The following is a 26,372-nucleotide window of genomic DNA, read 5'->3' as shown; positions in this document are numbered from 1 at the left end:
ACTGATCAATTTGGCCCAAACCGATTTTTAATTTGTCACCACGTGAAAAGTATTAATTGAAAAAGACTTTCCTTTTATGACTTTTAATAATTTAATGTAAACAATAACTTACCGAATTTGAAAATGTGTAACATAAATAAATTTCTAAATATTAACACTTATACCTAGAACTGTGAAGTGGGTCAGTTTGACCTGTAAAACATGTTTATGCCTAAATGACAAAAAACATGCATTTTCTCCAGATAACTGTAAAGTATATCAGTCTCACCCTAAAATTCCTCAAATGCACTGCACTAGGATAGAAAATAGTTTAGGTTCTCAGTCCAGGTCATAACGTTCGGTTCGAAACATGAATTGCATTTGCATGCAGTGGAAAATTACAACGAATAGTTTGAAAGACTTTGAAGTTGCTTTTATTCTATATTTAGTATAAGGATAGATTAAGATGTCACGACGTCATTCAGGACTGTTCAAAACTGTTCAGGAAGCTATGGAATATTTACAACAATTATCTGAAAATGATTCAGATGATGATAATGATGACAATGTTTCGATGTTGAATAGCAAGGATGAAAACCTGCCTGCTAATGAAGAAAATTTGAATTCAGATGAAAAAAATGAAAGTGATGATTACAGTGCCCTACCAATCATTGGATCTTCTCATTGCAATAATGATGATAATTTATCAGATAAAAAGAAAAAGAAAAATTCTAAGATAGGGCACGTGCACTCAAGGAAATCTGAAAAGGAAATCAGCAGTAACACTCAACGTTAGAAATAACTGGCAAAGATGGAACAGTTTGGAATGTCCTACAATTAGGAACAAATAATAAAGGAAGCAAATCAAAGCAAAATATGTTGAAGAAAGCACCACGTGCTAAACGCAATGTTATAGACAACAGCCCGTCAAGTGCCTGGAGACTTTTCATAGATGAATGGTTATTGAACCATATTAAGAAATGCACTGGTGATGAAATATTCACAGTAGAAGAAATGTATGCTTTTATAACAATTTTATATGCCTGTGGTATATTTTGTGCAAAAGGATATGAACTGGATAGCTTGTGGTCAATGAACTGGGGCCATTGTTTTTCCGAAATACAATGACAAGAGACAAATTTCGTGAAATAGCGAGATTCTTATGCTTTGATACAAAATCAAATCATCTAGAGACATACAAATTTGCCCTTATTTCCAATATTTGGAATCGTTTCATTGAAAATTGCTAGACTAACTATACAGCAAGTCCTGACATAACTGTAGATGAATAGTTATTTCCTACAAAAGCTAGGTATAGATTTGCTCAATATATGCAAAACTAACCAGATAAGTCCATTCAAAGTTTCTTTCTGAACATGTAATACTGGAACTACAAAGTCCATATGAAAATAAAGGTACAAATGTCACTACAGATAACTTTTACACAGCACTGAACTTTGCAGACCAAAAACACTAGACCTGTAGGAACTTTGAAACGCTCAAGAAGAGAAATACCAGTCTGTAAAAATGTTAAAATCTGAATTGCATGTGACTATGGTACTAACACATAAAGACATCAGTCTGTTTATCAAGGGAAAAAACAGGTAACTATTTTAGCTAAGTAAACTTCATCCAGCTTTCGAAATTACAGATAAACTAAAAAGATTACATAATATGATTGCTTACTACAACACAACTAAGCTCTGTGTGAATAGGATTGAACAAATGGCAAGGAAGTATACTGTCAAATCTGTTTCACATAGGTGGCCGGTGCAGGCTTTTTATAATATTTTGGACCTTGCTGCTATCAATGTCTGGGTTTTATACAAAGCTGTATCTGGAAAATCTATAAGTAGATGGCAATTCATTCAAGACTTAGTTAAAGAACTGAGAGAAAGGTTTGTACTCTCCTGGCAACCACTGAAAATAGCAGACAAGTTAAATGTGAGTCTGATGCCACAGTTTTAAAATGTAAAAATAAAACCCATGATATTTGTTTAAAATGCAAAGCCTCCATTTGTGATAAATGTACAAAACTTATTACTAAATTTTGTGCACAAAGCATACAATAAACTGGGTTTAAAAAAAATCTGTAAAACTAGTAACTGGTAAAATTTTTATTTTTTTCTTTACAATTACATCCAACTTATTTAAATGATATACTCTGTTTTTCCATCAAAATTAGAAAAATTATGTTTTATTTTGTTTAAAAGACATGTTATTATAATCAAAATCGTAAAAACAACCTTGTATTTAGCATAGATATAATGAAACACTCAATCGATTTCGAGGGCAGCTAAAGGTCCCTCCTCATCAGGAGAAAGAAATACCTAGAATCAAAATCAAAATTAACCATTTTGATTTTGGATCTGCAAAAATTATCCAAAAGGCTTCTTCCATAGGTGAATTGGATTTTCTTGAGGCTTTTCACATTCACAAAGATTTAGCAGGTTTAGTTAATGATTTGAAGTCCAATCCAGTCCTTCCTAATGCCTTTAAAATTCTACTATCTTAATTCTGTTATTTTTGCTGATAGATGGCGTTACCTCCTCACGTTTGGTACTACCAGAGGGTATAAAAATCCATTCATTGGTTGCTTTCCATTATTTGAAGTTCAGATTTTGAGCGTAAGGTGCATTTGCCCCTTGCTCCCTATTTTAACTTTGCTAATTTATCATGCTCGATCAGATAGCCTGGCTCAGTAAAAGTAGGCGGCCAGTGCAACTCTGATTAAAAATCTAGTTATAACCACGTGTAATGCTGATAAGGACCACATGTTTCTGTGACTCCTTCTCCTTTATTTTCTTTCTAGGTATTTCTTTCTCCTGATGAGGAGGGACCTTTAGCTGCCCTCAAAATCGATTGAGTGTTTCATTATACCTACGCTAAATACAAGGTTGTTTTTACGATTTTGATTGTCACATTAGCGTGTTTCTCTTCTAGTCTACATGTTATTATACTTATGGAAATAAAATTTTAAATAATACGATTTTTTTAAAATTTAGGCAATTTCCATTGATTTATATAAAATATTTAATATAAATTCTGAGAAATATTGATTGCTACATAGAAATAAAATGTTTTAGTTAACTAAAGTAATCAATTGTATATATTTTTAGGTGTTTTCTATCTATTGTCAAACTGACCCACAATGTGGTTCTAGGTATATCAAATGTCCCACAGTTCTAGTGTTAACAGGCTGGTGGTAATGGTATTATGCTTTGGGAGATGTTCTCACGGGTGGCTCTGGGACCCTTCATTGTGGTAGAACAGACCATGAAAGTTGCAAATTATCTGAACATAACTGCAGATCAGTTGCACCCTTACCCTTGGCATGCATCTTCCCAACTAGAAATGGAATCAGAAGCACTTCTGCAGAGAACCCGGTAAATGTAAACATCGCCAACTTTGGCGATAATAGTTCAAACCTGATAACACAGAGTATTTATCCTATTCGCCTGTTCGAAGTTTGCAACTATTCCTTTTGCGTTCAAATTTTGTTGAAATATCGTCGTTGTTTGCATTTGCAAATTTATATTATTCTTCTCTTATTTATTATTTTTTTGAATTTTTTGACAACGAATAGATAGAAATATTTTCGTAGATAGATGCCGGTTCTTGGTTCGGGATGAAAGGAAGAAAATACGGCGGGAGGGGTGAATGCTAATTTGTAACACGGCTGTTCACGTTGTGTTCTTAATTATTAACAGCTCTAAGAACCATGAGCAGAACAATGAGGTTTCCAACCTCTAAAATAATTTGTTTTCGTAGGCCGCAAAAATGTGTATGTGCATTTTAAATAATTAAGTAATGCTTTTATTTTTATTATTGTCATCTAAAATTATGAGAATAAATCAATTTTTATGGCATAAAATTTTAACAAGATAATATAGTGTTAATGCTTTTCTAACAATAACCTTTCAGAGGATGGCAGGTGTGACATAAATAGATGATTAAATTGAAACAAAAAATATTACTGATTATATAAGATGACAGAATAGTTTGATGCATCGCCATAGTCATCAAAATTAGCAAACCACTGCTGGTGTAAGGAATATATTGTTTTCTGAGTTAACTGTAATTTAAGACAAATTTTTTTCGTATATCACGTTTAACCAGTTATTTTCAGTATATTAATACTAATTTATGTTTTTTAAATGAATTTTTATTTCTGTTATAAATGCTTCTGTGCTAACTTGAATTTAATACAAATTTATTTTCGTATATCCCGTTTAACCGGTTAGTTTTACATCTACATGCGTATTATCTGTGAATTTTTACTACCATGTGCTTAATATATTGTTTTGCCCGCTAACTTCAATTTACATGCACTAAAAATCACGTTTACAAAATATCATATTTACGGCTCGGCTCATCGTCGATGAACTGTGAGCTTGGCAAGTAAAAATGCAACGGCGGGTTCTCTGCGGATGAAAACCCATGGAATCTTCCAGCAGGACAATGACCCATACCACAAGGCTCGAGCTGAATTGGAGGAATTCTAATTAACCTCCTGGCCACCTCGCCAGATCTTACCCTGACAGAAGCACATTTAGAATGTCATGGAGTGGCAGCTTAGAGCTCAAAAACCACCATGTCAGAATATCTTAAATTTGCATTACCACTTATACATCTGGTAGAACCTGTCTCCAGTTATCTACCAAGAACTTGTGGCATCCATACCAAGACGAGTTGCAGCTGTTTTGCAGGCTAAGGTCATACAACACGTTATCAAGCAGGTGGTCCTAATGTTTTGGCTCTGCAGTGTATATGTCAACAGAAATTTTTACATATGTGAACATTCAGCTGTTGCAGATATATATTTGAAAATACAATAACATATTTATTTTCATATTTATCAGGCATTTTATGTATGACACGAAATACTTATTGACACCTACTTCATTTTCAGAACTAGCATACCCAAAACTTTTAAAACGAATGAAATACTTACATGTAAACTATCACTTGTTAATTTAAAAACTCCTAGGAATGTACCATTCAGTGCATATTTCATAGCTAGTATATAAACTCTTGATGACTAGAAAAGAAATGGAATTACAAAGTATTAAGCACATAAATATAATAAAACAGAACATAAATGCAATTAATTATAATGGCATGCATGACTTAAAAAACAAGCCAGGTTTTACATTTTAATAAGGGGATTTTACTTCATAGGAACTTTTTAAAGAATCAAAATAACAGCAGAGGTGTACTCAAAAATAAATAAAAAAAGATAAAGTAGAACTTTATTCAGAAATGCTTACATTGAAGTAACTGATAATGCAATGTTGCATTACAGATAAAGATATTACGAAGGAAAGAGTTGGTCTTCAGTTGAATCATAAACATTAACTGATGATTACCACTGTTTATCTCAACTTTATATAAAAATACAGTTGGATTCTAGTAGTAATGTTATCAATTCATCCATCATTGGCACATGTTTTGAGTGAAAAATGATAGAACATGAGGTTTTTCTTCAGAGAATGTTAAGCTTTATCGGATTTACATTTTCCATTTCATGCACCAATACATCTGCTGAATATTCTCTCTTTCCAACATCTGATCATCAGCCACTTTAGAATGCAGTCATGTAATTATTTCTCATAATTAAAACCTAAAATCCAATACCCCTTGAAGTAGATGAAACCCCTAATTACTGCAGCATTTACCAACTTCACATATTCATTCAGCACTAAAGTTTTCTACTTATTAAAACATCGATATTCATATAAATTCCTTGCACAACAATGCTCTTCCTCCGGTGAACATCGAGAACAACTTCTCGGTGAAAAGAAAAAAAAAAAAAAAAAAAGATAATTTATCAAAGAATCAACTGTAAATATTTGATCATATGCACTTATGATGCTTTTCTAGCAAAAGAATATTTTTGTTCGTGTGTAACGTAATCACAAACTTATGCAAAAATAAAACAGCAAAGTTCAAATGATTGGTAGTTATGATGGGAAGAAGACTGAAGCCAGTTAGTGTCATATACAGGTACGACAACTTTAGAATGAAATGGGGAGGGGAATTAAGATATCAAGCTCCTTTTATTTATGTTCTCAGTATCACATTTAAAGAAGTTTAACCACCATGTCAGAATTAAGGAACCATTAAGGAAGATCAAAATAACAGAAAATTTATGAAGAAAATGCCTTTTGTTAATCCCATAAATATATCTTCTATAATTTTCCGATTAGAAATACGTTTCTTAAAAAATGAGCATATGGAATGAAAAGCAGACGAGCTAGTATACAAGCAGATAAATAGCTTTATTACTTTGCTTTAATCGATTGGTTAGTTCTATTGCCACAAAATCAGAGAGGTTAAATAGTGTCAGAGACATAGCACAATATATTTTCCAAACTTTAAAATATATAAAAATAGAGACAGATATACATAAATTAGAATACACACAGCAGTATCAAAACAAAATTACATATAAATATAAAATTTTCACAAAATTTAAAATACAGAAAATGACTTTTCAGGTCTAAAGTCGAGATATTTAAAATCAAGAGGTATAGATAAAATCCATAATAGTCAAAGATTAAAATCTGCAGAAATTAGTTAAAGCCATCTTAACGTTTTATTATATACATGAACAATATTTTATTATATACATAAAAAGGAATTTAGATTTTTGCATACTTCCTGAGCAAGAGAAGGAGTAAATACATTTGGAACATCTTCCCTATGCAGATCTCTCTCAGCATTCCATTGTGCTTCTTCATCTATATAATACAACCATAATTTCTTCCTAGAAAAGAAAACATTTAACAGGACTATTTTAACTGCAGCTAGTGATAATAATAATTATAAAAAAATCCTAAAATATTAATTTAATGCATTACATTTCCTAAAAAATTTGATACAGAATTTAATACCATACACAAATTGAAAAGCGAAATGTCTGCATTTGTATGAAATTAAAAAATAAAATTTTCATGTTAGAAAATGGTTTCTAAATTAAGAGATTAAATAACAAGTATTTCTATGCAGATTATTGTGAAAATGATTGACTAATATAATTTTTGATCAAAATGGAAATTTTGTACACAAAATCTTATAAAATTTACTTCTAGAAATAAGTAGCAGATTTCAGTATGGGCACTTAGCCAACTTGCAACATTATTTGCGCGAATTAAAAATGGAAAACATTTGTGCTTCAATGAATTTTTTTTATGAATACGAGATTATGATTCTGAAGTAATAAAACTTCATGAAAATATTAACGAACTTTGAAATTACTACTTTGAAAACTTATAAATTATTTGTGTGAAAATCTTTTGGCATATCAATTGCAATATAATTATAAATTAAAGACGTCAGTAAACCACAAAACAGTGTTATTAAATGGCATTTGAGAGGGGGGAATCAACCTCGATTTATTCTAATTATTTATTTATCAACTCCTCAATATAAACTGAATGTAATGTCAAAAATAGCTGATTTTAGAATTAAAAATCTCTGTCAATTTTCTGTGTTCGATTTTTATGTGCACATTTTTTAATATTAAAATTTTTATCAGCACATAATTTTTAATGTGCCCATATGCACATTTAAAATTATCTGTATAAATTATGTGCATTAATATGCACAGAATATTTATGTGCTAATCTGAAAATTGCTAACTGAAAAAAAAAAAAAAAAGTTAATCAATGTACAAACTGATTAGAGATCCCTTTCTAGAAATACATTACACACTTATTTTTTTAACAGAATAGCTCACCTTGGGCATTCATTTAGACGTTTTGTAGCTAGTTTACCAAATTTTATACATGCATTGTTGATACCCAACTTATACATGAGCATCACACACATATTTGCTAAAGCTTGGCAGGCTGTATCATTCAATTCCTATAGAAATAGAGAAAATCTTAATTCCTAAAATTCAGTATTTGCAGAAAACAAGCAAAAAATTTCACCACTGTAATATACTTACTTCACAATTCTTAAAAGCAGCATTTAGATGTTCTTTAAAATAAGCAGAAACAACACTTTCACCATTCTAAAAAAATATCTTTTAATAATTTCTGATCTGTTCAAAATGACTACAATGAAACTATTTTCAGTACATGACAACTGATTATTTGAAATTTATAATGCCAAATAAACTGGCATTTTAAGCTTCAAGCTACTATAAAAGGTTGCATGAAAATTCTTACTTGGTTCTAGTACATTAAGAAAATAAGACAGTTTTCTCTTTTCAGTAAAGATTAATTTGACATTAAACAAATTTAAACAAATTTTGACCTCAAATTAATATTAGTTTTTCACCAACAACATCACAGTATTTTCAAGGAATCCATTCACAATGAATAATAATTAAAAAGCTATTAAATTTCAAACTAAATATGGCTTTTCTTCTTCAGCAGCAAGGAATTTTGCATGCATGCATTCCTTGCTTTAATGCTACAGCTAAGGACATGGGATACCTTCAGCTAAGCAAAATACATAAAAAAGAAATACACTTACGAGCTAAGCTGTATGAGTTATAATTTGATATTTGAATGATAAAATTAGAATTTCTGTTCTTTGAGAGAATATACTGTTATAAATATGTGACAGTGTTAGTTGAAACTGCAAGTACATATATTATTATTATTCAAAATGCTCTCAATAAAAATAGTTTAAAGAGCAATATTTATTATAAGAAGTTGCAATTTATATAATAAGCTTTCACACCAAGAAGATGTCACAAAATGTTCTAGGAGAATATCATACTAGTGCTAGTTCACATAAGCAGTACACGTTCTCTAGTTTCTTTTGGTTTTCTTAACCATTCCAGGAGAAAAAAAAATCATTCTGGTAACTGGATTGAATCAGACTGAAAGTGATTTTTTATTGGCCCATTCTAATCGAATCTATGAAGCATTCAAAACATATGATGACTATCTACAAAACAGCATTTATTTTGATAGACAACATATTGAAGGATAGAATTGGACAGTCTCATAAACATTATCATCAAATTTTGAAGATGACCTTTGAAAGAGATTTTAAATAACTTCATTCTGTAAAGAATTTTAAGCAGAAATATCTATGACTTATTTGCAGTTTTTAATCTGAGCCCTAAAGCATGAAAGCCAACTTTTTTCTAACTTCTATTTAACCTGCAAAGTCTCAATATGTTTTCCTTGAATGAAAATTTAACTTCCAAATCACCTTTCTCAATAACTTTCTAACATTTTTACTTTTAACATAATTTTATTTTTAACATAAAGAATTACTACTGAATACAACATATTGAATCAAGTTTTTTAACTAACAGTTTATTTTGTCTTATACTGAATATCAAGTAAAGTAATAAAAGAGAACATTAATTTAAAACTTGAAATTAGATAAATAAAAGCAATACAATGTGATATGCTTTTCTAGAAGAAATTCTTTATTAATTAAGAAATAAACAGGAAAAAAATTCTTACTTCAAATTTAATAGTGAATAAAGATGGTTCTGCTTCAATGGATGGCAAGCAATAACCACCAGAATAAACCTAGAAGGAAAGAAAAATTATAATTGGAATACCACAAATATATTACACATAAGAAGAAGCTCCTGTTCCAGTATAAAGCCAAATTTACCTGATTCAACAACAAACAATGCTTAGGGCTAGCAAAATTTCTATCTGAGCAAGCACTGCACCTAAATTAAAAGGAGAAAAATGAAATATCAGTTTTATTACTTAAATTGAAATAATGATTAAAATAATAATCATAAATTACAAATTTAAAATAATTTTATTTATAAAACTAAGGAAACAAGATAGATACACCTTTCTGTGCCACTTCCAACTCCACTGTTACATGGGATACAAGTTAACGAGTCACCATCTTCAACTTCAAAAAAGCAAAATTTTATTTAATATGCAGTAATTAAAATATGTTATGCACACTTAAGGTACTTTTGAATAAATAAAAAAGAAAAAGGAAGGAAATATTAATTCTAGACAGAATTTTAATCTGGTCATTTTACATTTATATTTAACAAACTAGGATAAATGCATTAACTTTTGAAAAACCCAGAAACTTTAAAATATATATATATATATATATATATGTATTTTTTTTTAAATATTAGCTTCACTATTTATGATTACAGATTACAGTTTTAAGCACCCTTTATAATTACAGATTACAGCTTTAAGTACAGTAATTACAGATTACAGTTAGGATTCTATCTAGTTAGGTTATTTCAGAACCACAAAATTTTGCTGCAATTAAGTAAATACACCAGCTACTTGAAGTAGTTTGATTTAAAAAAAAAAATCAAACTAACATTTCTACAGCAACAAAGTTTTCATTTAAATAAGCTGCATAATTAACTGTTAGACATTTTAAAATGTGTTGGCATAAAGTGTAAAAAATTTCTAGTTTTAACTGATTGCTTTAGTAGCCTAATGGTAAATGTTACAATTAAGATAATCTAGATTTGGTTCAGATGTAAACTATATAGATATTAGATATATGTTTACTGATATGCCAAAACTCATGGGATAATAATTGTAAACAAATTTACAAGTGGCAAGCTCATTGCAGTAGAAGGATATAATGAATCATGTATGCCAATGTTACATGTTAGACTTTAGGATCTTAAATCTAAAGCCATTAAATATTAAATGAGATAATTGACAATTTAATTGAATTATGTAATTGATGATTTAATTATTTAATGATGTGGCAAAAATTAACTTAGTCTGACAGTTGCATCTCAACAGTCTTAAGATTATTCACTCTACATTGTCAAGGGGAGCACTAAGAATATTTCTGCAAGGCATTATCTTCCACAAGAAACAGTACAATGATCTCCCATGTTTCACTCAATTTAACAGCGGATAATTAAGAATCAGCTGGATAATTAAGACTTGCAATATCTGAGCAGATGCATCTATGCTAACAAATACAATAGACTCCCGATTATCTGCGGGCGGTTTATCCGCGCCTGCCGCACAATTTTTTTTAACAAGCGTAAAGCAAAGAAAATAAGAAAGTTCACAAAACTGAGTGAAACGTTAAATTTGCTAACATCGTGCTTATTTATAGCAAAAATATCCCAGGCCTTCTCGGAACCTTCCCCTCTGTAAGCAAGTGATTTCTTACTCACCCTTGCACTGCCCGCTCCACCGCAATCTCTCATCTTAATCTTACTGACACGTCCACTTCGCCATTGTTAGTTTAAGCCTGATAGTGTTTGCGAACCGGTCGGAGTTAATTTCTTATCTTTTATTGCATTCAGTGCTTGTGCTTTTTGGTTTTGTATTTTTCTTTACTGATTTAAAATGCCAGGAAAACGAAAGAAGGTTGTGTTGATGATTGCACAAAAACTAGAATTAATTTCCAAAGTAGCAAACGGCGCTACAAGGCAGCAGATGGAATTGGATTACAGAATCGCGGAAACAACAGTGCATGACATTCTAAAGCAAAAAGACAAACTGGTGAACTTTATGTAAAAATACCCGACAGTTCGGATACTCTGAGATAATTTCATAACCTATGTCGTTCCTTTGAATAGCCATTAAAGGAACTGGGGGGAAACTCTGTGGTGATGGCGATAAGGAGCGCGCCTTGCGCCCTCCGATAAGTGTGGCAACCCTAGAGGAGAAGTTTCTTACGAGTAGCGAGCAGAGCGAAACAGGCAGGCTGTCGGGGAGTATGCGCGATGTTCCTAAATAAAGTTTAATTTTTATTGTGCACTATGTCTTGTTAATATTTATATTAATGCAGTAAGAACATAATCTGTGATATGGAATTTGAGGATTGGTGGTAAAAACATAACAGGAAATTTCCATAGCATCAATGTCGGACAGTGCTTCCGCAATAAAAACGCGAAAAACTATGAAGGGTTCTACCTTTGATGAGCTAGACACGGCATTGACAGAGTGGTTAGCTCAAGTTCAAAAAGAGGGTACTCCTGCATATGGTCCTATCACTGCAGTGAAGCCATAAACCTTTTTTGAGTTGTTAGGCCTGAAAGGAAATTTTGATGCGTCTTCTGGTTGGTTGACTCATTTTAAGCAGCGACATGGAATTCGAGAAATTGGATTTCATGGGGAGAAACTTAGTGGTGACCAACAAGCAGCCGACAATTTCCACCATGAATTTAAAGAATTTGTTTTAAAATAAGAGCCATATTTTGAACAAATTTACAATGCCGACGAATCGGGACTTTTATAGAAATGTTTTCCCACTCGCACTTTAGCATTTGAAAGTGAAAGTAAAGCGGCGGGTTATAAAAGCAGCAAGGAAAGGATTACTATCATGTCTTGCAGTAACGCTACCAGTGGACATAAACTTAGATTTGTTGTCATTGGAAACTAAAAAAAAAAAAAAAAAAAAAAAAAACGAGATCTTTCAAAGGCACAAGTATAGAAAATTTGCTCGTTGATTACTTAAAAAAAAAAAAAAAAAAAAAAAAAAGAGATGGATGAACCAAAACATTTTTCAAGACTGGTTCGAAAAAATCTTTGTTCTTCAAGTGCGTAAACATCTTAAATCGAAAACCCTTCCTGAAAAAGCTGTGCTATTGATCGACAACGCACCTTCTCACCCAGCGACAAGCGTGCTAAAGTCTTCTGATAGACAAATGTTTTTCAAAATTTCTCCCCCCAGACGTTACTGCGATAATCCAACCCGTGGAGCAAGGAGTCATTGCAACAATGAAGAGAACATACCGAACCAAGTTGCTAATGACCAAAATTGAAGAAGGTTATGATCTGAAAGAGTTTTGGAAACACTATACAATCTTGGACAGCATCTACGATATTGCATGTGCATGGAACTCAGTGAAACTGTCAACCCTCATAAAATCATGGAGAAAACTCATGCCTAATGTTGAAGCCAACAACAACCTAACGCCTTTGAGTTGTGAAGAAGAGAATGAAGATGTAGACACGTCCACAGCAACTCTTGCCGATATGGTGAAAATAGTTCCGGGTGGTGAGAACTTCGATGCTGAAAACAATAACGAGTGGTTGGAGCGTGACGTCAACGAACCTGGCTTGGCTTTGAACGCTTGACAGATGACGAAATTGTGAAGAAAGCAAAGGCAGAGACCGAGAATGAAGGACAGCGAAATGAAGGCGGAGAAGAGCCCTCTGTACAGATGCGGAAGACTCACGGAGCAGCTTTGCAACAAATTGTCGGACTGCTGAGCTATTTGAAAGAACAAGACGACGCGGAGTTGACCGAGAAACTTATGCTACGAAAAATGCAATCTCGGATCAAGAGAAAATGCTTCCAAAGCAAGAAGCAAACACAAATGACTGATTTCTTCGAAAAGGTGTAGTTTACAGTTATGCTATTGTAATGCTATTGTAATTACATAATACATTACAGTATTAAAACAGTACATATGTATTAATTTTTCTGTGTATCCTTGACGCCTCTTGTAAGTACAAAGCACTTTTCTGTTTTCATTAACAAAATGCATTTTAGGTTAGTTTTGAGTGATATACTAAAATAAGCGTTAGTTAAACATTTCCTGCAGTTTATTTTATGTTTTGTACATAAAACAATTTTTCAAAGTTGGAATGACTGCTTTCTATTTTGCTATACCCGTTTTTAGCTTTTTTCGGATTATCCGCGATTTTTGTTATCCACGGCGGTCGCGCCACCCAATTCAGCAGATAATCAGGAGTGTACTGTACATAACACTGCATAAATTCATTGCTAAAATCAATGAGGATCATGGACGTATTTACGTCCATGATGATTCTGCAGTAAAATTAGGTTTTGACAGGATAAAGCAGTACATCAAACAGAGTGACTTTAGTCACCATACAGCACTGGCTTCATCACCTCACCATCATAATGCCTATTCTATGTCCCAAACGTTGCCTTCAGCTTGTTGGCTGCCAGATGTCCCTACTAGTGAAAGTCAGCTTTATCCAATTTTGCAGATTTTGTGAGCACAGAACTGGTAGAAAACATGGGGAAAATGGTTTCAACATCATCAATCAGGTTTGCACAGTTGGCTGTAGGAAATTTTGCAATGATTGCTTTAGTAAGAACTTCAAAACAATTGTTCTCTTTAATGTTTTTGAGGAAAAATACTGTGCTCCTGAAGAAATTTTACCACATTTTTTTCTACTTCTCAAAATTTAAGGGGAAAAAAAAAAAAAAAAAAAAAAAAAAATTGTCTCTAAAAACCATTGGAGCATGGAATACAACAAAATGAAGGCACATGAAAATTATAATACTGCTTGATTAAAATGTTGTTATGAGCATGGTTATGTGTGTAGTTGCCAGAGTTTAGCACATTCTAATTATTCAAGACCTCCTATTAAGGTGGGTGTGATAGTACCCATACGTACCAATGCTATAATTGATAACTGAGAAAAGCTGCAATAATAAAATTACACACTTCTTTCTGTCACTTATTAATCTACATATATTTACATTTTTGAAGAAGTAAAGGGAAAAATACCTTACCTAAAGTCCCATTAATGCAGGATTCACATGATCCCATAGTGTCATTATATGGGTTACTTTCTCCACATGCAAGACATTTACTTTTATCCACTGATGAAACCTAGTTAAAAAAAATTATTTTTATTAAAATTTTATATTTAAACTTATCCTCTAACTCGGTAACCAACATTAGGTATTACTGACTGCCATACATAATATTATTCACAAATGCAACACTTAACATAATGAGGTTTTTATGGCTGGATTTGCAGTTAATTTTAACTTTGTCACAGACTATTCTTAACAGTGAATGATCATTTATATATATATAATAAAAGCAAAGGAAAGGACGGAACACTGTAGATGCTTGATTAGACCCATATTGAAGAAGATTTTGATTGCGCAGTATGCTAGTAATGCTAACTTGGTAATATCTAAAGAACTTGGCAGTCGAAGCAGTTTTAATTCCACTTTTATTTCCAATTGATATTTGTGGCCACAATCACCTTGGCACTCTAGTTATGCCTATTCAAGAACATTACATTTTTGATATAATTGAGAAGGAAAGCAAGCCAGCGAAATTACATCTTAGCAGAGTAGAGGGCAAAAGCTGAAGTGCGTAGTTATGCAAGATGGAAGCACGCAAAGAGAAAAGTTTTGGTTTACAATTCAGTGATTGGTTGTCAAGAGGCATCTGGTATTAACGTTTACGTAAGATCGCATGATTAATCTGAATGACGCAATGCAGATAAGTTATTACGATTTTAGAATAGAGAGGAAGAATTAATGTTTATAGTTATATTATAATTCTGATTCATACATTTTTATCTTACATATATATATATAACTCAAAAAGTTTTTATTAACCATATTTTTTGCCGCTAATCATTTCTATCATTCTTGAATTTTGTAGTTCTGTGCATTAACTTCAAGATGACGATTCTATACACTGCATTTAGTTTCCTGTTAGATCATCTCAGAAAATAACAAATACAGTCAAAAGTCGTTAATCCAGACACCCATAATATGGAATGATTTATAATCCGGACCTCAGAGCTACAAACTTTCTGCGCATGCTTCAATGCATGCGCATAGGCGTTGACGCATGCGCGTAATACTTTTACGCATATGCGTGTGCGCATGTGCATAATACGTTAACGCATGCGCGTTTAATGTATAACGGACGGTATAATCTAAGCTAAAATTATCTAATTATCTATTTCAGTTAATGTTGCAGATTGTGTTGTTCCTTAATCTTCGAATTGGATCTGGCTTATTATTTTTTGCAGACTGTTAGAGCAATTTTATAAAAGTAAGTTGGAACTTTTGATTATGTCAAATAGGATTTCCGATGCTGGATATACAAAGGGAAAGCATGTTTTGATGTCCATCAAACAAAAAGTGGAATTGCTGCAAAAAATGGATAAAGGCTCCTTTGTTTCTCTAACCATTCCGAAATCTGTTTATCAATCACTCTGCTCTGTGCGGGGGAGGGGAAGACGTGGCGGTGCGCAATGAACTGGAAGTTGATCTGTCAGCACTATCCTTATCTTCAGGGCAGATGTTTTTATTTTATTCGGCTTATAATTCCTTACTACATGTAATATTTCATCTCGATGTACTCCGTCTTTGATATGATTTAAATCAAATTCTTTGTCATTATAAATATCAAGAATACAAATCAAATAGTTTTCTGGTTGCAATTTTCTAATTTCGACTATGCGTAATGTATGCTTTACGCATGCGTGCGTTGAAAGAAATGTTTAATAAAGTAAACAAATAAATATTAAGCTTTTTTTTTTTGTATATTTTGATACCCTTTAGATCATAATTGCTCTTTATTTCATAAATTATGGTTTCATATTTTTAATTTTATAACTTCTGCATGCCATCTTACCAGATTTAAACTGATGATCTATAATCCGGAAAAATCAATAATCCGGAATCGCCGAAGTCCCGACGAGTCCGAATTAAAGACTTTTGACTATAATAGTTTTGATGTACCTACTTTCACTATTTTATTTCTGTCTTTTCCGATTAATTTGCTGATGTATCACATTGACATTTCTACAAGCAAGTAGTTCTATTTCTTCAAAATTGATGGAATATGTATACTATTTGGAAAGGAAAAAATTGTATGGGCTACAAAATTATTTTTGTTGGTGCTTATGTATTATCTTGCATACTGTGAAAAATGTTGCCATACAACATGATTTAGTGCCACTTATGGATAAGTGTGACATAATAACAAATTCATAACATCTGCACTTTTAAGATACAATAACACGCCAAACAATTACTAATTCAGAAGTCAAACAACAAAAATCAGCATTATATTTTGAAAAAATAACGCTGATTTTTGTTGTTTGACTTCTGAATCTGCACTTTTGTCTGATGTAACCCCCATAGATTCTGTTGAGAATCGAGCATTTAATTGATATTATGTGCAATTTCAGTGGCATCATTGTTTTATTGTTATGTTTTATGCATCTGGCATCACTATTATTTTCGTCATTCTAAAAGTTGTCATGTAAACAATAAGATGTATGTAAGTTCTCTTTACTTTTTTCTTAATAAAGTCCAAAAATTCAATTAGCCATCACTCTGTTAATTTTATAACAGGTTATGGGCCTAGCATGTGTGCAAATAAATTAACGATTGCTATATTAACATATTTGAATCACAGATTTTTTTTTTTACTTTCATTTTTGATTTCAACACTTTCACCCGAACAGTGTGTAGGTAGACACTACAATGTACCGATAGCCTTTCTTTTGCTGCATATTTCCTGGTTAATAATGACGTAATATAGAAGCTAAAAATTTTGTTCAGTGTACCAAATTGGAAGGTTTATCCAACTGAACTCATTGGACATTTGAAATAAACTCTTTATTTGTGCTCAACAAATGTGCGGGCATCTTCAATAATTCCCTTATTGAGCCAAAAGCTCTGGCAGAAAGCGCGAATGAAAAAACGATATGCGAGTACAACGAAGTTGCAAAAGCAAATGCAAAGGCGAATGCTGCTGTGATCATTCGCACAAATGGGTCACCGAATGTGTTAAATTTGATCCGTATGCATGGTAATTCTGCACTAGCAATATGGAATGAGTTATTAAGTAACAATGAGAAGGTGTCAAGCGTGAAATTGGACACACTTCTGCAACAGTTTTTCACTTTTCGGATCAAGAAAGACGAAAGTGTAATGCAATCACTCGCACGTTTACATACACTGTGGATGGATCTTCAACGTGAGCAAGAGTTGAGCGGCAAAGGAAAGTTGCCGCAGAACTTGCTAGCACCATGAACCTTATCTGTTCTTCCTAATGACGAATATATCGTGTTCAAATCACAGTGGGACTCAATGCCAAAGACAGAAAAGTCACCTGAAAAACTGATCGAACATGAAGCTGTAAAGAAGAAGTCAAAAGCTTAGAAACAAAAGTACGATAACTTTTGTGGCAAATGCTAATTATAGAGCAAAACATAATGGAAAGAAATGGAAGAAGGGTGGTAAGAAACCTCAGATGGTCAGCCAATCCCAACCCTTGACAACAAATAATGCCAAAACGATGAACAGACTTAGTAAGACCAGTGGTAGTGTGAAAGGTTTCAATGGTATCTGTTTTCATTGTAATAAATCCAGGCACATTGGTAAATTTTGCTCAGTTTTCCCTGACATGCCAACCACGACGAATGGCAAAACAGAGACCTTTGCAAATACTCAATGCAGTGCGTTTGCTTGTCAAGAAGATGATTGTGGCCGAAATGTGTGGATTAAAGACGATGGAGCTACAGCACACATTACAAATTCAGCCAAGTATTTCAAGACGTACCGTCACTTTAACAAACAAGCAGAAATCACAGTTGGTAACAAACAGACAATACCAATATGGCTGTGGGGACATTGACATGTGCGCGACCACATGTGCGTGGAAACATACAAAAATCTATTGAGCTTACTGATGTACTGTACGCACCAGAAATTGGCAAAAATTTGTTATCAACCTCAAAGACAATGAAGCGAGAAATCTCGAACTTTGGTGATTCAGACGATATGATTAGTCATTTCTTTCGCAAGGAAACCCCAGATAATATACTTTTATTGTTCCATGTTTATCAAATGGACTCTTTGAAGTACGTGCAAAACCAGTCAAGCCACGTCTTTGAACTACGTGCAAAACCAGTCAACTACAAGGGAGTTCTGCTGCTGCAGCCTACTTAGTTGACAATGAAATGATAACTCCTTTTCCTGAGACGGCAATAAAGACGATGACAAAATTGTCATTATCACTTTGACATCGATGACTTGGCCATCAAGGAATACAGTACGTGACACAGTACTTCCGCCAAAATGGTATAGATTTTATCAACAATGGACTATTTTGTGAGCCATGTGCGTATGGTAAACAAAGTCGACGAACGTTTAAACCAGTGTTTTCCAACCTTTTTTGTGCTATGCCCCACCTAATCCTCTCTAAAATTTTTAAGCTCCCCCTAGCATATACATAATTATTAATATTTAAAAATTGAAATGTTCACGAAAGAAACTTGAATGATAGCTTTTGGGAAGAAATGACTATGAAATGTTGTGAGCAAACACAGTAAGCGAACTTTAAAAACGGGGAGAACTGAAATTCAAACTCATTTTAGTGAAAGTTTTTCATTTTAAGTATTAGAAATTTTTATTATTTAAATTTAGTGAGTTCCTTGCGCTTGATACTTGCTGCAAAGAAATTTTATGTCAGGTTCCAATTTATATAACTTGAGTCTCAAGTCTCCTGGTTTCATTATATCCAACCAATTTCTTTCTTTCTTTCTTTTCTTTTTCTTTTCTTTTTTTTTTTTTTTAGCAGCAAATCATTTATGGCACTAAATCCGCATTCAACAAAATATGAAGATGGAAACGGTAATAGTTCTCTTGCAAATTTTGTTGCATTTGGATATCTGATTCTGGTTTCCTCACAAAGCTATGTCATCGCTCCTTTTATATTAAATAAAGTTTTAATTGACTCATAATTTTGCATTTCTGTGAATTCTTCTTTTTACTGCATATTTGAAATATCAGCCAAATCCACTAGCATTGGCTGCATCATCCAAGTTGGGAAATCAATTTGTTTTAAGTTACAAAATCTTTTAATTCAGCCGATAAAATTTTCAGATGATTGACAATAACAAGTATAGCGGTAGTTACATCACATTTTTGGAGCCAATGAGACTTTTCAAAATTTTTGTGGTAAATAGTACAGTCAAAAGTCGTTAATTCGGACACCCATAATCCGGACCTCAAAGCTAAAAACTTTCTGCGCATGTGCCGCGTTGACACATGCGCATAGGCGTTTACGCGCAGAATACGTTTTCTCGTGCGCGTTTAACGTATAACGGATGGTATAAGCTAAAATTATACAATTATCTATTTCAGTTAATGTTGATGCTTGCGTTATTCCTTAATCTTCGAATTGGATGCAGCTTATTATTTTTTGCAGACTGTAAGAGCAATTTTATAAAAGTAAACTTGAACTTTCGATTATGTCAATTTCCGATTCTGGAGCTCCCAAAGGATCTACAAAACGAAAGTATGTCTCGATGTCCGTCAAACAAAAAGTGGAATTGCTGCAAAAAATGGATAAAGACATGAAGAAGGTGACAGAGAGGTTAGTGAAAACGAAAAAATTTTGATTGACAAGTTAGTTGGTATTCTCGGCACAGCAATTACGGGACTTGAACAGCGGAGCTTTTTAACTGAACAAGAAATTATGTCTGTTTATAGAATTAAAGAGAAAGTATTAACACATAAAACGAAACAATTTACATTGAAAGAAATGTTTAATAAAGTAAACAAATAAATATTAAGCTTCTTTTTTTGTAAATTTTGATACCCTTCGATCATAATTGTTCTTTATTTCCTAAAATACGGTTTCATATTTTTAATTTTAGAATTTGTGCATGCCATCTTACAAGATTTAAACTGATGATCTATAATCCGGAATCGCCGAAGTCCTGACGAGTCCGGATTAACGACTTTTGACTGTAGTTATTTTGTGAATTTTATGTTTGTAGGAATTTGATATACATTTCAGTTGAAGTAAACGTGTATGGAAATAATTTAAATATTTGACACTAAGTATTTGTAACTATTTTTAATGTTTGCGTATAAATTCGTTGGTGACGTTTATAATATAATAGATAATTTAGAGGTAAAAGCTTTTGGATATTTTATTTATTTTATACATGGAAATGTTCAACCTTGGAAAGGGTATATACTTTTTCGCGATCAGGTAATTTCATATATGTGCTTTTTACCGAGTTTAAAGATTAAGAAAATTTTCCTGCATTTTCGTGCAAATTTTTGTAATTTATGAGAAAAATAGCAGTGTAGATGGATAAAGTTAAGAGCGTGTGCAATGCCATTTTTGTGCAATTCTGAGATTTTTTTTAAGTAAAAATAAGTCGACGTGTAAATGGTTGCATGTGCTATTCTGAAAAACGCGCAAGGAGTTTGCAATTGTGCACTTTTTCCCAATTTTGCAGTTAATATTTGTCATGATTAAGCAGTTTTGTTACATAAAATTTCTAGCATAAGTGTAATTCGGCTAGTAGATTGTTGGAAAAAGTGTTGAGTAAATAAAAAGAAAAGAAACATGTCTTTACTACGTGAAGACAAAATGGCGACGAAAAAAAAATAGAGGATTGCTGTAGCAGAGTTGGTCGCCAAATTTTCGCCAAAAAATCACCAAGTTACCATAATCCAAAGATCAACCATATATTTATATTAGGTATTTTCCTCCTATTGTTCAGCAAGGATCTTTTGAGTTTCATATGAGAAGCTGATATATTCAATAATTTCCTTCAAAAATGTTTGCATTTCTAATATACTTTTCAGTATTTTTTTTCATTCTGGGAGAAAAGGACTTGAGAAAAAATATTTACAATTTGCTCTGAATTTCTATTTCTGTGAGATTGACTATTTCTTGCACTCTTATATTTTCTTTATCAAATGTCTCTTTGACAGATCTCTCATTATTAGCGTTTTTTTAAAATTAACTATGAATTTGTTTAAATAACCTTCTTTTTACTAATTCAGAAGTCAAACAACAAAAATCAGCGTTATATTTACAAAATTTTCACAGGACTAGTTTCGATGGTTTTACCGAACCATCATCTTCAGCTGCAAAACCGCAAATGATTTGCGGTAACCATCGAAACTAGTCCTGTGAAAATTTTGTAAATATAACGCTGATTTTTGTTGTTTGACTTCTGAATTAGTATTTATTCGGCGTGTTATTGTGTCTTAACCTTCTTTTTGTTTGGAATACTATTATGATTACTGTTTTCATTAAGAGATGTTCAAATATAGTTGATGACATAGTTTCCCTTAAATCTTGAAGTCCTCACACAGATTTATTTCTAAATCAGTTGTCTGATTCCAAGCTTTTTTAATTGCTTAATTTCTTTTGATAATCTCCATAATTTTTTTAAAACATTTTGATAATTAATCCTCAATTCTTACTTACATTCTCAGCTAGCAACATTTCTACAGAAACTAAAAAAGCTAATAAAGCTTATTCTTGTACATTTTAAATGACATTACTTGAAAGTTCATATGGTACATCTCCTTAAATTCTGATGTTAGTAATAATATGTTAAGAGATGATAGCAAGAATGAAAAATAAAAATAATTGGTACTTCTTTGTTATAGCGGCCCATGAGATTGAATTACTGATCAACTGAGATATCTTGAAAAAATCTGGTAGCATGTTCTTATACCTCACCACATAATACTGTATATTAGCAATGTATTGTATTTATGAGCTTACCATGAGTTCTTATGTTATTAATTTTTATGAGGTTTTTGAATTTGCATTGTTTATTTAAAAATATAGTTGCTTCTTTTGTGTGTGTGTGTGTGTGAATGTCATATCAACAATCTTTAATTTACCAAGTAATGAGATGGATACCATATAGTAGTGTTTTCAAGAAAAAGGTCTTTTACCTGACAAATGAGTATGTGAAAATGGCACATAACATGAAACTTTATGTTAACGACAAAACCATTTTAAAAATTACAAAAAGAAGAAGGGCCTCTGTGTTGGAAGTTGGTTCAATGGTTCCTGAATATCATTCATCACTGCTATTAGATTTATGTATTCTTGGGCAGACGAGCTGATATCCATGAAATGTGTAACACACAGCTTAATATGTGTGAAAGTGCTGCAGTTGACTGAAAAAATTAGATGCAATAAAATAATAATAAAGGTGAGGATTTTTAAAAATATGTTAGCAAATGACATGTGAGAATTACTGTTATTATATATTGTATTGTTTACGTTTCACACTTTATGAGCTTGGCGGAATTATAGCTGAGATTTTGGAGCAAATCTAAAATCACCAAATACAACTGGAGGCCACTATAACAAAGAAGTACCAAAAAATTTTATTAATAAATTATTAAAACATTAATGAATTACATTAGCATTTATCTTAATCAGATTAAAACATTGCAAAATTAAATAAATAAATAAAATACATAAATAAATTTTTTAAAAATGAAACTAACACTGACTTTTTGGGGAAAACTTATTTAAAACTCAGAAATTTATACAGAATCTATAATTAGAAGTTAATAAAATTACAACACTTATGCCACTTACTTTGCCTTTCGGGCATGGTTCACATATTATATCATGAGGTCCTTTTTTCTCTTTCATGTAAAATCCAGACTTGCATGTACATGAACCTAAAATGAAAGACAAAAATTACAATAATATCAAAAAATTAAGTTTTTACTAAACAATTTTGTACTTAAATGATCATTATAAAATGATTATTTGAGTACAAAATTTCATACTAAAATTCTTTTAAAAAACCATAAAAAGTTGTATTATAAAAAAGGTTTCTAATAACTAAAGGCAGTGATGGGCAAAAATATAATGCAGTGAGTATGGAATTTCATACTAAAATTCTTTTAAAAAATTACTTAATTTAAATTATCAAAAAAGTTGTATTAGAAAAAATTTCCAATAATATAAGGCAGTAATGGGGAAACTTCTTTCAGAGTGGGCCAAAAAACAAAAATTAATTTAATGGATCAATTTAATTTATTCTAAAACTTTAAAAAGGATATAAAAAGATGCAAATATTATAATACAAATATTAGTGTGATGAATGGATTGTAAATATATTTTTAAAAGTTCCTTAAATTCAGGTTCAAATCATGGAGAAAAATAGATGACTTAAATAAATGTATGCCCAGTTAGAAAACCCAAAGTAAATTATCAGTTTTAATTATCTGGAATAATACCTCTTCTTATTTTCCCCCTGATATTATAATAAATAAGCAATAATTAAATTGCATGGATTCAACTAAATAAGCTACAAGATTAAAACCACAAGTTACACTATGCATATCTACCATTTTTATAACCAAGAAATAAATGTATGCTGAGACATTATACACATTCACACTTATCCTGTTTTGAGTATATATTTCAGAGTTTTAATATTCTTATTTTAAAATAAACATGACAGACCTTTTTTCTAATTACTAACTTCAAATATTTATTTGGAGCTTATTTAGCTTCATTATTCATTTTGGATTAAAGTTTATTTATGGTAATTGAACTTTACATTACTTATATTTTACTCTAAAATTTATCTAAAATTTAATCTTGAAATTCTTATCTACTTTTTTACATGCATGTTTCAGACTTGGAAACAATTAAAATTACAATAAAAAATGATAAATTTAGAACCAATCTTAATCGGTACAGATCTAGAATACTAAATTAAGAATTAAAATAGCAATTTATGGCAGTAAACAGCATATGACTGAGAATTATGTATTGAGCTACAATACAAGAACATAAAAATGCCTTCATGAAATTTTTGCTCTTGTTAAGTCTTGATTTGCATGTAACGAATAGTCAATTACATACAGTAAAATATTTCAAACTAATGATGAGTATAAAAAGCCTCAATTCCATTTTATTTTAGAAATTCCTAAAATTAACACATTAATTCATCCTAATGCATGCAAGATGCAAACTTTGATTCTGCAAATTTAAGAGTGATTTCAAAACTGGCATACTATTAAATTCATGATTTAAATTATTGTTTAGTTTATGTGCATACTATTACATATATGCACATAAATGGAAAATAAATTTCTTTGTATAAGCTATGGATACATTGCATAAAGCACATGCAAAATATACATTTTCACTTGTGAAATATCTTCTAACTTGACAGCTTGTTATATAGTTTTTTTTTTAATATTTATTCCAGCATTTCTTTTTTTTTCTTTTGTAATGAAACATGTATATATTTCAATATTTACCTGAAAAATTTGTGCAGAACATCCTGCTTAGCTTAAATTTCGAAAAAAGGATATTAAAAATATTAGTAAATTCATTAGAATATATTTAAAAAATTAACAATTGAGCAATGTATTTTCAACAATTTTTTTGAACACTTATGAATTTTATTGTAATAATGAGAAACGTTATGGCATTAATTTGCAAATCCGCCACATGAAAAACTTCTTAAATGTATGGTGTTTCATTTTCTTTGTTTTTGGCTACCGACTGCTTAGGCAACTAAGAGGTGGTTGCACAATGGATTACATCATACACAATTACAATAGCATTTCTAAGTATGGGAAGTAGAAATATCACTACATAGCATAAGGTAAGTTATATATGAAATTCACTGTCATTGAACTAGATGACATCCTGTCAACGTACCATAATATCTCAAACCCACTGCAGGTCCCCAAAACCGGATTTTACTAGTACAAGCCGGTTTTCTTACCGTCATGATTCCTGTATTGGAGGCTCGACTGACTTTCGTCTCTTCCGCATCTCTTGCACCGAACACATATTGAATCATAGTATTCTGTTGAATTACAGTATTCTGGTGTAATGGCCGGTATAGATAAATTTCCATTAACCAAATTAATAAAACTATACACAAAAATCGAAAATAAAATTATTCGCGTCATTCTTCGATCATCAAGACACCTCCATAGCGATGACGACAGTAACGCCATCTGACCTAATGGTTTGTAAACAATTGCACGTGGATACCGCATTTAACTATTAACTTTTCCAGCTCCTACTTTTTAGTCTAATTATTCGCGTCATTCTTCGATTAAACGATTACAGAGCAATGTTAAGTAAAAGTTATTAAAACTTTATTGAAATCAAAGTGGCAGTAATATTTCTATGCTACTTTTTAGCAGAATTTTAAAACTTTAATGCTAATTAACATTTATTTTTATTAATTATTTTGTCTGTTAATTGAATTTTCATATGAGAAAGAATAATGATGAAAATAGATTCCATAAATTTATATTGCAATAAATTTTATAATATAACACTATGTAAATTTAATAATTATACATTGTAAATTTATTCATAAAAGGAATTTAATAATATAATCATAATACACTCCATATAATTATATTATTATATGTTTCATATACGCTGAGGAGCGAAAACATGATTTGATTGATTACATGACATTTGTCCTACAAAACAACTGCAGCTCGCCTTCGCATGATTCTTGTTATATGACTGGAGACAGGTTGTACCAAATCTCTGAGCAGCGTTCGTGCAAATTCCAGATATTCCGAAATGGTGATGCTTGAGCTCTGAACTGCGGCTGCATGACATCCCAACTATGCTCAATCGCAGCGGTTCTCAACCTTTTGACTAACGCGTACCATCTAAATAAAAATTGAAAAACATTAGTACCACCACTACATATTAAAATGATTATTTTCCAGCTTCTCAAAGGTTAAAATAAAAAGTGTATTGTGCCTTTTTCCCAATCTGTTGGCTATTTGTATTAAATATGCACACATAAAAAATATTCGATTAAAAATTGGTTACCATTTTAATTATCAAAATTTAAGTTGCGAGGGAGCTAGGGGGGCAAGGGGGTGTATGATGCCCCGGGCGCCGCTCGCAGAGGGGC

General features: G+C 31.7%; 1 protein-coding gene across 3 annotated transcripts in view; it reads right to left on the bottom strand.

The window, feature by feature from the left end:
- Positions 1–25,433, bottom strand: part of LOC118198697 (meckelin) — a 107,673-nt gene extending 82,240 nt beyond the window's left edge. Inside the window, exons 1-10 of one of the 3 annotated variants that reach the window (XM_085827371.1) lie at positions 25,206–25,433; positions 23,048–23,133; positions 14,419–14,518; positions 9,765–9,828; positions 9,574–9,634; positions 9,417–9,485; positions 7,934–7,999; positions 7,721–7,848; positions 6,640–6,748; positions 4,934–5,020 (exon numbers count right to left, since the gene is read on the bottom strand). In XM_085827371.1, coding sequence (XP_085683497.1) covers positions 4,934–5,020; positions 6,640–6,748; positions 7,721–7,848; positions 7,934–7,999; positions 9,417–9,485; positions 9,574–9,634; positions 9,765–9,828; positions 14,419–14,518; positions 23,048–23,133; positions 25,206–25,395 — 960 coding nt within the window. In that variant the 5' untranslated portion in view covers positions 25,396–25,433. Of the gene's footprint in view, positions 1–4,933; positions 5,021–6,639; positions 6,749–7,720; positions 7,849–7,933; positions 8,000–9,416; positions 9,486–9,573; positions 9,635–9,764; positions 9,829–14,418; positions 14,519–23,047; positions 23,134–25,138 lie in introns of all 3 variants that reach the window. The other 2 variants (XM_085827373.1, XM_085827372.1) reach the window with 2 other exon arrangements.
- Between the last annotated feature and the right edge of the window lie 939 nt (positions 25,434–26,372).

This window comes from Stegodyphus dumicola, chromosome 1 (assembly GCF_044657685.1).
Source record: "Stegodyphus dumicola isolate Sdum_Otavi_A_Nest chromosome 1, ASM4465768v1".
Classification (NCBI taxonomy): domain Eukaryota; kingdom Metazoa; phylum Arthropoda; class Arachnida; order Araneae; family Eresidae; genus Stegodyphus; species Stegodyphus dumicola.
Note: the sequence above shows the minus strand (reverse complement) of the source record. Positions and strands in the feature narration are given on the sequence as shown.